Source organism: Colletotrichum truncatum (genome assembly GCF_014235925.2).
Source record: "Colletotrichum truncatum strain CMES1059 chromosome Unknown Contig_0006, whole genome shotgun sequence".
NCBI lineage: Eukaryota > Fungi > Ascomycota > Sordariomycetes > Glomerellales > Glomerellaceae > Colletotrichum > Colletotrichum truncatum.
In genome coordinates, this window is record NW_027222403.1 from 368,605 (window position 1) to 381,717 (window position 13,113).

The window sequence follows — 13,113 nt, forward strand, 5'->3', positions numbered from 1 at the left end:
CTTTCGGAACACCTTACACCAGTCCCATCTTTAGCAGTCTGTTACCAAACTCAATGAGATAATAATCCCCGTAAACCAAGCCATGGTCCCAGTACCGCTTATGGTCGCGCGCATTGTGGTTCGCCGTGGCGTTCTTAAGAATGGCCTCAAACGTGCGTCCTTCTTCGGCATCAGTGACGGTCAGTTCGTCGTTTCCAAGAACGAATTCAGCCTTCTCAGTCGCCAAAGAGAATTCAAGCGTGTCTTTCACAATCAAAACAGCCATGTCCCTCCATCTTACACTTTCTTCATTGAGGCCTTGACCAGCAAGAGCCTGAGACAGGACAAGCATGCCATTTGCGGCGATCACGCCAGCAGACGAGTCTCTGAGCGGGTTCTTCTCGTCCTCGATTGGCGCATCAAAGTCCCAGAGCGGTACGTAACGCCCCTTTGTCCGGTTCTCGCCTTCAACGGGAAACTCGACGGAGTTTGGCGAAGTTTCGAGGCGGAAGACGAAATACTCTGCCAATCCGAGAGCCGCGTCCAAAAATTCTTTGTCGCCAGTCCAAAGAAATGTTTGCGCATAACCCAGGATACCCCAAGCCTGGCCCCTAGCCCATGTCGATTCTGCATTGTATCCCTGGCCGGTACGTCGCTCCTTTATCTCGCCATTCTTGGGGTTGAAATTCAAGACGTGGATTGTGCTGTAAAAAGGTCCCTTGACCTTACCTCTGGGGTCTTTCTCAGGACGTAGGTTCGACCTAATTAACGTCTTGGCGTGTTTTGTAGCAGCATCCCACAGATAAGTTTCTCCTGTGTGCGATGCAGCGTAGTAAAGCAAGTCGAGGTTGCACATGGAGTCGATGATTACGAGGAAATCGTCCGTAAGGCTTGTGATTGTAACCCCATGTTGGGTAAGAGCATCCCATGACCGCATAGCACCGACAGTGTCATTGTAACGGGTGTGCAGAGCTTTAGCTGCTGTGATTATGGATTTCAATGCTTGCTTGTCTTGGGCGACTTCCCATCTGACTCTCATTGACGGCTGAATCATGAAGGACATGTCATGGGTGTCTGTCCGTTTCGCTGTTTCGTGAAGAGGTTCTGACCACGAAGCACCAAGCGACCACAGTCTCGAAAGCAACAATGCCTTTTGTTTCCCAGTAGGGGCCGTCTGTGGAAACTTGACTAGTCGCTCTATAAGAGAATAGACGCTCCCTGGAAAGAAACCACATGTCCAGAAAGAGGCCTCTCGCAGGATATATTTGCCTGCCTCAGGGCCTGTCTGAAGCACGTACTCAGGGTAAGCCGTTGGAGGGTCCTTCACAATATTAGTCATGTATGAACTCAAGAATGACAACCAAGTCTACTTACGTTGTTGACAAGGGCATTAGCGGCCGTTCTGAAGATCTTGGCCGTTATGTTCTCTTCGTACAGGCCATTGAGCTGTTCCTTGATAGGCTGAGACCGCGCCATGATGTTTGTTATTCCAGAAGCTGTCTGTATTCCGTTTTCAGAAATGCTGGTATCGCTATCAGCGTTCAATTCGGTCGTACTGTCGGACTCGGCGTACGTAGTCCCCTTTCCAGATGGAACGTGTTCTGCCAAGGCCTGGGCAATGCTTGTGGCTTGTGCCATGATTGTGTGTGATCGTTGCCTCTGACAGAACACCAGGACCTCAAAGTGGTAACTCGTTGGGATGGATGGTTACTTACGACAAGTAATGATGAGTAGGGGCCGCAGGCATCCGGAGTAGCCCTTTTTAAACCGACAGTGTCGTGCAGCGGGGAAATCCTTGGCGCGCAATGTTTTGCGAGGAAAGTTTACGGAAGACGGATTCATCGACCGGTAACTCGGGACAAGATGTCGTGCGAAACAGACTCCTCGCAGCGGAACGTAGTTGTCTCATGCCCCCGATCGGAACGTCGGGGCAAAAGACCTGACTGGAGCGGTAATCGGGCGGTGTTGTGCTAGTTCAGTGGGGTTGGCCGCCCGGACGATCGCCCGATGCCCGATATCGTCAACCTGTGGCAGGTGAAACTTGGTCTCGGAAGTACCCGAAAGAGTAGTTTCTAGAGTTCCTTTAGAAGAAGTTAACTACTCTGAAAGCAGTGAATCTCGCATTAATTCAGCCTTATGGCTTACCAGAATTTGCCTGGTTACTTAGCCTGAATATCACAACACTATAGCACACCACATGCATTTGATCTCATGCACGTTTCAGGGATACTGACTCTTGGAGAAACAAGCTTTTATGAAAATTCTCTTGGACAACTAACAAGATGGTGACAACCAGTTAACGTTGACAATGCTGTCAATTGGTAGACCTATGAACGAACTGGCCTTACCTACCAGCCGAATGACTTGAAACCTCAAGAATGAGCAGGAACCCACGGACTTGAATCATTTGAAGTTCTCAGTTCATATCCCCTGAACTAGTTTCATGTACTTAGGGTATTGAATGGAGCTCGGTTGGTGACTATCTCTAGGACCCCAGCTGAACCCTTTGATATGTTTGTTTCCACCAGTTGATAAGTTCGCCTTGGCGCCTCGTGGACACCCCACGTTGTCTATCGTGTAGGGCTGAGAGCTGGTTCATCCGATGCAACAGCATCGATACCATAATTCGCGATGGTGCTTGACTCGCGTATTGCTGTTATCGGCTTCGGCAAGGGACCCCCCACTGCATTACGAAAACCCGCCCGTATCTCATTTCAATAATCCCGCTCAACGTCATAAATGTTACCACGGCAAGCTGGGGAAATTGGGCACCCCACAAAGTGGATGTTACACGACGTCGCGACACCATCGCCAACGGTTGCCAACGCTCGCATAGGCCTTCATTACCTTGGCAAACCCCGTACGGCTTCCAAACAAACTCGGCACAGTAATGTAAGCGAACAGGAGAAACCATGATTACCTAAAGTGAATGGACAAAGATGAATACGGGTATGAAACCCTCCAATCGAATCTGGTTGGTTTATAACGCGGCCATGGCCCGACGGCCGTTCAGTAGAAGCCCTTTCCTTTGCTTCCTCACGGCCCGTTCCTCACATTCCCCGGCATCTCACCTTCATTGGTCTCAACCTTGTGGCGAGCTGTAGCTACCTCCAAAATACACTAGCACAACACTACCATCGCCATCAATCACCATGAAGACTTTCATGAACCCCGTCGTCGCCTCCATTGGCTTGACCATCGCCAGTGGTGTTGCGAATGCTGCCCCGTCAGTCTTTGCCAGCAACCACACTGCTGGTCCCGAGCTAAAGCACTGGCCAGCCGAGGCGGCCAAGTCTCTGAACGCCATGATCGCCTCTAATGCCAACCAGAGCAATTATGCCGTTTTTGATATGGACAACACCAGTTATCGGTTCGACCTTGAGGAGTCTTTGCTTCCCTTCCTTGAGAGCAAGGGCGTCTTGACGCGCGACACCATGGACCCATCGCTGAAGCTGGTGCCATTCAAGGACACGGCAAACCATACTGAGTCTATCTACAGCTACTACCTGCGGCTGTGTGAGATTGACGACATGATCTGCTACCCCTTCGCGGCCCAAATCTTCAGTGGCATTCCTCTTCGTGAGCTCAAGGGTTACGTAGACGAGCTCATGTCCCTCAACCGCACCATTTCGACTACCTATTACGACGGCGACGTGATCACCTCTACAGAGATCACCCCTCCCAAGATCTTCACCGGCCAGGTTGAACTCTACAACAAGTTGATGGCCAACGGAATTGAAGTCTACGTCATCACTGCTGCTTCTGAAGAGCTTGTCCGTATGGTCGCTGCCGACCCCAAGTACGGTTACAACGTCAAGCCCGAGAATGTGATTGGTGTCAGCCTTTTGATGAAGAACCTGACCTCTGGCGACCTGACCACAGCACGCAAGCAAATCGAGGATGGCACATATGACGAGAAGGCCAACCTTGACCTCGTCATGACCCCCTTCCTCTGGACCCCAGCCACTTGGATGCAGGGCAAGTGGGCTGCTATTCTCACTTACATCAACGAGTGGAAGAAGCCCATCCTTGCTGGTGGTGACACCCCAGACAGTGATGGTCCTATGATTTTCCACGGTGTTGATGTCTCCAAGGGCGGTATTCACCTCTGGATCAACCGCAAGGAAAGCTCCATGAAGCAAATGAATGAGATGATTGAAGAATTCTCGGCCGACCAGGAGAAGGAGGGGCTTCCCGTGACAGCGGACAAGAACTGGGTTATCGTGAAGCCTGAGGACATCCAGTAATCGACTGACGTCGTTTGGGCGGAGTTCCTTTGACAATAGAGCAATAGATGATGCAACAATACCCATAGAACAAATAATGTCTACAATGCGCTCAATGATTTTTCCACCGATAAATCAACAATACTTACTCACTCTGCCAAGACCCAGTTGGTACGACAAGGTATGATCATCGTTAAGGACTGACTGGCCTGCTTTGAAGTCCCCTCTGTATTCCGTTAATAACGAACAGCAAAAAGATGGACGATCAGGGAATCGAACCCTGGACCACTCACATGCTAAGCGAGTATTATACCACTAAACCAATCGCCCATGGGATGATCTAGCCCGGACTTGAACCGGAGACCTTCAGTGGACAAGTCCAGGACATTCGGAAATGTTCCTGAGCTGTTAGACTGACGTGATAACCAACTACACCACCAGACCATGCTGATTGTTGCAGGGATTCTGTAAAAGCCCACCTAGATAGCAAAGGTTGAGGGTGGGCCAGTGGAGCTGTCAATGGACGAGTAGCAGTTAATCTAAGTTTGTTAAATTTGTCGTTGTCTTCACAATGGCTTTTGGTCCTAGTTTCAAGGAATATACCGCGTTTGTTCGTCCCTCCCTTCAAATACTCTCCCAGTGACACTTAGAGACTATGCCCTGTATAGCAATGATTGCTGCAATTCTCACCTTGACTCGTTCTGTTAGTAAGGCAACAGCAGGCCCCCCTCCCCCCACTTGGGTATGATTTTGGAATACCCACGGGAGAGCCTCAACACCAAGTCCACAGTCTACGGGAATCCGAAGTCAATGCGAAAAGCGGTAATTAGACAAAAGTTGGCCTTCTTTTAGACTGGATGTAATGCATGATTGATGGCTTACGCTTTTTGAAAAGACTTCTATATTGTACAAATGGCGCCACAACTACCTCACGCAAAAGCGCAACGCCATGTTTCCTAGAACAATTCGGGAAAATCCTAACAAGACTAAGATTGAGTTAATAGAAACTCTCTTCAACAGCTCAGTGCGATCCAACGAGTCCTATCAACTATGTACCCGCCTAGTAAAGCCCTTCTAAAACAGGCACTAAATGCCTGCAAAGGCGTTTGAGAGTGTGACATTTATTTCTACAGCCCTGCTCCAACTACGAAGGGTTCATAGCCAGCTGATCTCCGCCTTGAAGATTCAGGCCTATGCAGGACACTGGAACAGCTAGTTGACTAACAAGCTGAAGAGTGGCATAGAGAGAGCTGTTTACTTGGAACTGAGGTAAGAAAAACCGGGTTGCTATTCAGTTAGTGGTTATTGTGGCAGGAAACTTGTACTACAGAAGAACCTGGTGAATTCCGTCTATTTCCCACAACTATGGCAAAGGAGGGAAACGCGCCAGTTTTGTAATAGTCGGAATCCTAAGTTGAAGTCCGACGCAGGCTTACGAGAAGTGACTATAATTGAGCTACAATAAGATATATTATAGGATTGAAAAGGGATATGAAGTTATTTTGAACTAGACGAAAGGCATGCTAGGTTTTCTTTAGCTGTTGGATTTAAGGCTGAGTTATGAGGTAAATATTTTTTTTGTCTACGTTAATAAGCCTTCTTTTTACTCTCTCCTTTTGTCCTTGTGACGGGAAAGCTTTTCAAGGTCGCTTCGATATATAAACCTAGAGTTGTCATCGCAGTTGCGAAAACAATAGTGCTAACCTGCAATAATAGAGACTAAACATATCTGCCAATCGCAGCTACCAAGCCAATGGAAATGGTGCCTTTTCTCTATTTGATGTACCCTAGTCGGCCTTAAACTCCTTACCTGGTCTCATGGCAAATGGGTCGTTAAAGTTGGAGCAACTGATGCAAAAGATATGGTTGGCACGATATTTGAGAACTGAAGTTGTCATAATGGCTATGCGGGTTTTCACTCAGTCCGGCTCCACGCTCAAGGTTGTTAAACTTTTTCAGCCCCAATAAACAACTGACGATTTAATTATGCGATTTGCTTTCCAATTGCGAAGAAGACCTGAGCACGTGTAATTAGAAAGCCGGCCCACTCATGCATGAGTCGTAGCAATGCGACTTCCGACCGCGTTGAAAATTGAGCCATTACAGGCTTGCTGATTTTCGCCTATGTTTCCTGTTTCCCTCTGTTTCCCCATGGCACCTCAGCTGCGGCCCCAGCTTGACTGCAACTCAACTGCGGGGAAGCTCTATGGCAACACCGGCCCCCGAAAAGCCCGGCGAGCATTTTTACTGTGACTTGTGTGGGGGACGCAGGGTTGTGTTCTTAGCGTCACGTCGTATTCTTATAAGCGCCCGACTGGGAGTAATCGCACACTCTGTTTGTTGATGTAACCCCCCTCTGATGGATCTTGTCGACCGATTTCCCCGCGCCTGGAGACCCTGTCTACCCTTTCATCGTGTGATATGTTTTCTAGCAAGGGCTTCGGTGTGGAGTTGACGATCGCGGACTAAAATTTTAATGGTGCGCGTAGAGTGGTGATGACCTCATATCGATTGAAGCAAGGTACTCCCGTCGGGGATGACGGGGCCGCAGGGAGGGAAGGTAGTATTCCGGACTTGGCGAGCTTGTGAATATAGATCTATAAAGTGAGCGCATACCGTTCGCGATGTTTTGATGAATGCTGTTTCGTGAAGGTGGAATGAGTACAGCCCTCCAAGCACCCCAACTTGACGACAGCCAGACAAGACTGCTTTACTGCAACCATGGCTTCCGTGGCTTTCACACTTCTTACGGCCCTTGCTGCCCAGGCCGAGGCTAAAACCGTCAAGACTCCAACACCTCAGATGGGTTGGAACTCTTACAACCACTACAATTGCAATCCCAACGAAACAATCATCAAGGAGAACGCACACGGTGTAGTGAACTCGGGTTTAGCCGAGGCCGGGTACACAACCATCACGATTGATTGCGGGTGGCCGACCTCGAACCGTTCCGCTGAGAATGAGCTTGTATGGGACCCGAGCCGGTTCCCGTCCGGTGGAGGCAAGGAGCTCGGCGATTATATCCATAACCTCGGCCTAAAATTCGGTGTCTATTCTGGTGGTGGATACTACCAGTGCGGTTCCACTGACCGGCTCGCCTCTTTGAGTAAGCACTTTGTTGTCTTGGATAATTCTATTGAACTAACAAAGACCTACAGACAATGAGTTCACCGACGCCAAATCCTTCGCCTCCTGGGGCGCAGACTCTCTCAAGTACGTCCAAGGGGGAAAAAAAACAGTAACTGATCGTGAACTGCGACTGACATGTGACATAGATACGACAACTGCTATGCCGTAGACCCCAAGGTGATGGTTGATTACGTCCACCCTGATGCCATCTCTCCGGACCGCTTCATTACAATGTCGGAGGCATTGGACGAAACGGACCGCAACATCGTCTATGAGGTCTGTCAGTGGGGAACCGGCACTGACTTGGGAATCTGGTCCGTATTTGTTTGCTTCTGCTTCGCCGGCAAGTAACCAAATGCTAACGTTAGACATAGGGTGCCCAAGATTGGAAACAGTTGGAGAATCAGCAACGACATCTACAACGCTTGGCGGAGCATTTGGCGCATCACCAACCAAGTCGTTCCTTTCTACAAGCACACGGGCCCTGGAGCTTTCGCCGATATGGATATGCTGATGTAAGTGATCTGTTCCACTTTGATCTTTCAAACAAAGAACCGAAAACTAAGTGTTCATTTTGCAGCATTGGCCTCAACGCCCTTTCCGAGGAGGAGGAAAAGTTCCATCTAGGGATGTGGAGTATCAATAAGTCGCCCCTCTCTGTGGGCGCCCCGGCCATCCCCGGCTACCTTCCGGAGCACTCCCTCGCCATCCTTACCAACAAAGAGGTCATCGCCATCGACCAAGACCCACTGGCCAAGCAAGCCCAGCTCGTCCGCCGGTACACCGAAGAGGAGTGGGACGTCTGGGCCGGCGAGCTCTCGGGCGACCGTCTTGTCGTCGGCCTCGCAAACTGGAGGAACGACTCGCAGCCTGTCAGCGTCGACCTCGCCGCTGTTCTGGGCCTGACTTCGGCCGAGGCCCGTGACGTCTGGGCCGCGACTGACATCGGCTCCATCTCGGGCACTTACGAGACGACGCTCAAGGGCCACGAACTCAAGCTGCTGGTGCTCTCGGACCTCTCCAAGGCGGAGCCGGCCCACTCATCCGCCGGATATTACACGGCCACGCAAGACGGCGCGTTGTCTGGGTCAGCGCAAAAGGTGACTTGTGGAGAGGGACAATGTCTTCCCAGCGGAACCAAGGTGGGCAACATCGGCTCAGGGGCCGCTGTCAAGTTCTCCGGCGTCGAGGCCAAGACAGAGGGCAAGAAGCTTCTCGGGGTTGACTTCATCAACTACGAGGTCGCCCTCGACACAGCCTGGGACTGGGGCTCCAGCTCGCGCAACCTGACTGTCTCGGTCAACGGTGGGGACGCTAAGCGATGGGCGTTCCCCATCTCTGGAGGAAACTGGTTCGAGACTGGACGCTTGTTGATCGAGGTTGACGGTTTCAAGGGTGATGGCTCTAACACGGTTGAATTCAAGTCCTTTGGAAGCGCCTGGGCGCCGGACTTTGTCGGGTTTGAGTTGTTCGAGTCCGCCTAAGCGCTGGGAAACGATCTGTTGAGGTACCCGTTAGTCGAAAGACGAGAGCGCGAGAATGGCCTAGTAAAATTCTGATAATGTTTTTTTTATTTACATCCGCAGCGGGTTTATCATAGCCGTTGTTATTCTACAAAGTAAATGAGATATGCCCTTAGGAGTACATTAACGGGGTATACAGCTATCAAAAATACATAACCATCACCATTCATAACCAGACCGCCTGTTATCACCCAGCAATCGTAAAATTAACCCGCCGAAAATAATGGCAATCACTCCTTCTTTTCAGTAGATCGAGGATGACCGGGGTTACCCGTAAGCGAGTCCTCATCATCCACCCTGTAGAAAGTGCTGCCGCTGCCGGCATCGTCGTGTCGTGATCTGCCCCCGAGGGACGGGGTGTGTGACGACTCGGGTGACTGATCAACTCTGATTTCGACGTCGACCCTTCGATGGATTCCGGTGTTCTGGACTGCCTCCAAGTCGGACGGAACTGCTCCGACGCTAGCCCTGTGGTAACTCTTGAGGCCTGTCTCGTGATCGTTGTTGCGGGCCTGGTTCGTCCGGTGACCCTGGGAATGGCCATGCGAATAAGAAAGAGAGTTGAATCGGAATCCGCTGTCTTGGCCCTTCGCAAGGCGGGTGATGAGCGAGGCCATGGACATTTCGATGTTGAGTTTGACCATGTAAGCTACGGGATGGAATTGGATAAAGACGACTTGATTGGGCAGCGACATGAGACCGATGAGCATAGCCTGCGAGGATTTCTGTCAGACTTCATCTGTAGTGGATGGGAGTCAAGTACTTACGTCCATAGCAATGGAGAGAATCATAAGCTTGGCGTTAAAGCCGACTAAGGGCTTGTACTTGACTAGGCCATGTTGGCTCACCAGTCTGTTCTTGACAACCCGCAGGAAATACCAGTTAAGGCCAGCATCAACAATCAAGATGAGGACCTTCGAGATGCGATCCCAGTAGTGATTTATTTTCACATAGCTAGCCAGCAGTTAGCGATATACCCTTGGAGCGGTAATCCCAAGAGGGTAAATGAACTCACGTTTCGTTTGCGGGAGGAACAATGTGTGCCGGGATCCAGATGCAGAAGACGGCAATGTTAATCATGGTAATGAGGACGGCCGTTCCCCATTTCAGTTTCGCAATCGTCTCCTGACTCTCCGCAATGACTGCAATCCGATTGATAATAATCTGCATCAAGAGCTGAATCTCGAATACCCAACACAACAAGATGAAGAACAACACGGGCACCCTAATCCTTGGTCAGCGCACACGCCTTGCCAACAAAGAAGCAGATACAACTTACGTAGGCCCTAGTATACCATCCAGAAATAGCCATCCAACAATGGTGATGACTAGGTTGGCTAGAATTTCACCCCACATCATATAGATATAGGAGCTTCGTAAGGGGTTACGGTTTCGCCTTGTCTGCTTCATAGCCTCCCATACCGTCAAGAATCCGAAGCCGATGGTGAAGCCGGCCGCCAAAGAGGCGATCTGGTAGTCGGTTTTGGTCGCCATTGCAGGCCGTGGACCAGGTCCGAGTCCCCGTCTTGATTCGTATACCGGGCTGCCGAGGGCCGCGTCGATCCTCCCAACACTCGCAGATATATCGGAGGACGAAGTAGGCAAGAACCGCAGGGTAAAAGGCAGCGAAGCGTTGTCGAGTCTTGAAACTTTAAAAGAAGGGTCCCTTAGCCAGCCATGTCGAGAGGGACTGGCCACTCTTAAGTCATCAACCTGGGTACACAACAGTGGGCAGCAGATCGATCTCGTTAACCCCCCCTCCGTCCCACTCTTTTCTTCATAGAAGTTTCTTACTACACCTCAGCCTGTGGCAATAACAGCAGGCTTTTGCTTTGGGGAGGGGGGTGATGTCAAAACGGCACAGGGCAGCCTAGACCGTGACATGTATCAAGCCCCCCTTAGCCGACGTCCCTCGGCGAACTAGACTGGACCCAGGAGTCCACAAGAAGCTCATGATTGGTAGTGTTACTCTTAGCTCAACGCCACACGCCGCAACGTCGGAAGGCGCTTTAAGGGGGACACCGGAGAGGAGGTTAGAGAAGCATGGCTTGCGCACTAGTTAGCAATTGTGGTGGGGGAATATGAGACAGCAGGTTCTGCAATCAACAAGTCTCTGCACGTAATGGCGTGAGGTACACTGGAAGAGGACAAGACTGCTGGACTGCTCGGCCGCCAAGAGTTAGACCGGTTTTCCAACAGCATACAAAGTAAAACTCTTTGAAAAATGCATGTCATATTTTGATTGGCCTGTAGTTACTTTAATTTGTCGAAGGATCAACAGGCACGAAATGCAACATGTTTGATGTGCCGTTGTCCCTACAGTCAAGTGCCGGAAGGAAGGTTTGTTGAAGATACCCAGGCGTCGATCCTGGGAGGATCAGTCACGCAACAGAAACGACGGGGCCGCTGCAAGAGACCCCTCCTGGAATGCGACTTTAGCACCCGGAGATGCAGGCATCTTCCTCCGAGGGCCCATCTGGCCAGCAACACACATGGCCCAGCTGGGTCCCCCCTAAGAAGAATCTTTCGAAAAAAAGACGGGGAACATGAAGGAGTGAATGGGTCACCTTTGTCGATAGCTTCGTGCACTGTTAGAAAATGGACGAGTCGCAATCTGGTATTGCTCATTTTGCTGGGTACGAGGCGAAAAATGTGTTCAGGGATCAACAGATCGGCATCGATTTTTGCTACGTATTTACGTAGTCTACATAGTATTGATGGATGCAGCTGGGAAGACCGTGCGCTGCTGGGGTCTTTGATGTATACCACGCCAGTAATGATTTAATGAGCTCCCAAGAGCAAGAGAAACCGCTGGATTGGATCGTTGCACAAGTGTTGATACCCAGGTATACCAGCTTTGGGCTCAAAAATCTTATTAAAATCATTGCAGTATAACAAGGTCAATTGGCCGGGCACAGGCAAGATTAAGAGGGGTAAAAGAAACGAACCGAGGTAGCAAAAGCTCTGCATACCTAGGTACTGGTTCGTACACCTGGGAAACTTCTTCAATCATTCTGAAGCATGATTGAACAGTGTCACAGGTTCCAAGACAGCGTTGGCTTCCCCCGGAGTCATCTCCCACGTGGTAGAAAGTCACCTAATACCAAGCAGGATACGATGTCCGAGATACACCGGTAATAAAGAGACGAGGTTCGTAGCTCCATTGAAGCGATATTGGTGTTACGTTCACTCTTATTATTGGACGTTCATTGCACCACTTAAATTTGAGCCGCCAAGATTGTAATATCAGGGGGTAGAGAAGCTAGCGAAGAAAAGCTCGAAACCGCCGATGTCCCTTTTCGAATTCCATCCACCCTGCAACTGATGTGCCAGTGGCCGAAGCCGAAGGATGACACCTACCAAAAAATGCGGGGAGTTTGTACGCTAAGACTTGAATTACGACCCTTCATCTCCTTTTTCTTGCGTGGTCGCCCTGTCACGACCACTTGGTCGCCGGGGAGGAATGATCAGTCTTGCGCCAGAGGTTTAGCGACATGAGCTGGCTGAAGAATTGAGGGTCACAGACGATGGAGAAAGTCGAGCTTGAGGAAGACCGGCCACCTCGAGGACTAGCACCGGATGTGGCGTCAGTCGTTTAAGACGAAGCACTATTCCCACCTCGTCTCTATCATCCGTTCCTTGGCCCGACTAGAACAGGTGATGCTGCTGCTGCTGCTGGCGAACCCACCTAGAACCACCACCAAATGGAAGATCCACGTTTTGCAGCAATTCAAGTTCCGTGTTCAGTAGCACGATTGGCATCAGGTGTTGAAAAAGATTGCAGTGGTCCTAACCAGCCCCTAGAACCAACCCGTCATTAGTCGCATGACCTTATTCCCCTTACGGTTAGTGTGAATCTGTGAGTCTGGGCTTTCGGGAGGCCCAGTGGTTCGGAGAGTTGGCTCGTCATCGATTTGTTGAGTTCGTGTTATTTAAGCGAGCTGAGAGTTGGCGCAGTTTTGCATACAGGGGATCCTAGAAGATGAAGATGGAGAACTTCACAGCTTGCTTCATCTCCGAATGGCAGTCTTCTAGCGCGGCACTAAGTTAAAAGTCACTGGCACGAGAAATCAGATGATGTGGTATATTGTATTTGTTTCCTCAACTTCCGCACTGACAGCAAGCTAGATGGCATTCAATGAAAAGACTATGGACGGAGAAAAAGAGGAGGAATAAAGGAAGAAGGATGAGAAATTAAAGAAAAAAAAAAAAAGGAGAAAACATGCTCCCATCCAGACCCAGAAAAACAACATCAT

At 50.1% G+C, this 13,113-nt stretch overlaps 4 protein-coding genes across 4 annotated transcripts; 2 read left to right on the forward strand and 2 right to left on the reverse strand.

Annotated features, from left to right (window-relative positions):
• Positions 1 to 13: 13 nt before the first annotated feature.
• Positions 14 to 1,617, reverse strand: CTRU02_209368 (unsaturated glucuronyl hydrolase; the record flags this gene model as incomplete). Its single annotated transcript, XM_036726796.1, has 2 exons — positions 14 to 1,300; positions 1,354 to 1,617. The coding sequence occupies 2 exons, from the start codon at positions 1,615 to 1,617 to the stop codon at positions 14 to 16; spliced, it is 1,551 nt and encodes a 516-aa protein (XP_036581504.1).
• A 1,514-nt stretch (positions 1,618 to 3,131) lies between these two features.
• On the forward strand, positions 3,132 to 4,226 carry CTRU02_209369 (phosphorylcholine phosphatase; the record flags this gene model as incomplete). Its single annotated transcript, XM_036726794.1, has 1 exon — positions 3,132 to 4,226. One exon carries the CDS (start codon positions 3,132 to 3,134, stop codon positions 4,224 to 4,226), a length of 1,095 nt encoding a protein of 364 aa, XP_036581503.1.
• A 2,700-nt stretch (positions 4,227 to 6,926) lies between these two features.
• On the forward strand, positions 6,927 to 8,818 carry CTRU02_209370 (alpha-galactosidase precursor; the record flags this gene model as incomplete). Its single annotated transcript, XM_036726793.1, has 5 exons — positions 6,927 to 7,311; positions 7,364 to 7,418; positions 7,481 to 7,648; positions 7,709 to 7,849; positions 7,915 to 8,818. 5 exons carry the CDS (start codon positions 6,927 to 6,929, stop codon positions 8,816 to 8,818), a joined length of 1,653 nt encoding a protein of 550 aa, XP_036581502.1.
• Positions 8,819 to 9,087: 269 nt separating this feature from the next.
• CTRU02_209371 (uncharacterized protein) lies at positions 9,088 to 10,351 on the reverse strand (the record flags this gene model as incomplete). Its single annotated transcript, XM_070205255.1, has 4 exons — positions 9,088 to 9,570; positions 9,625 to 9,811; positions 9,873 to 10,088; positions 10,137 to 10,351. 4 exons carry the CDS (start codon positions 10,349 to 10,351, stop codon positions 9,088 to 9,090), a joined length of 1,101 nt encoding a protein of 366 aa, XP_070060903.1.
• Between the last annotated feature and the right edge of the window lie 2,762 nt (positions 10,352 to 13,113).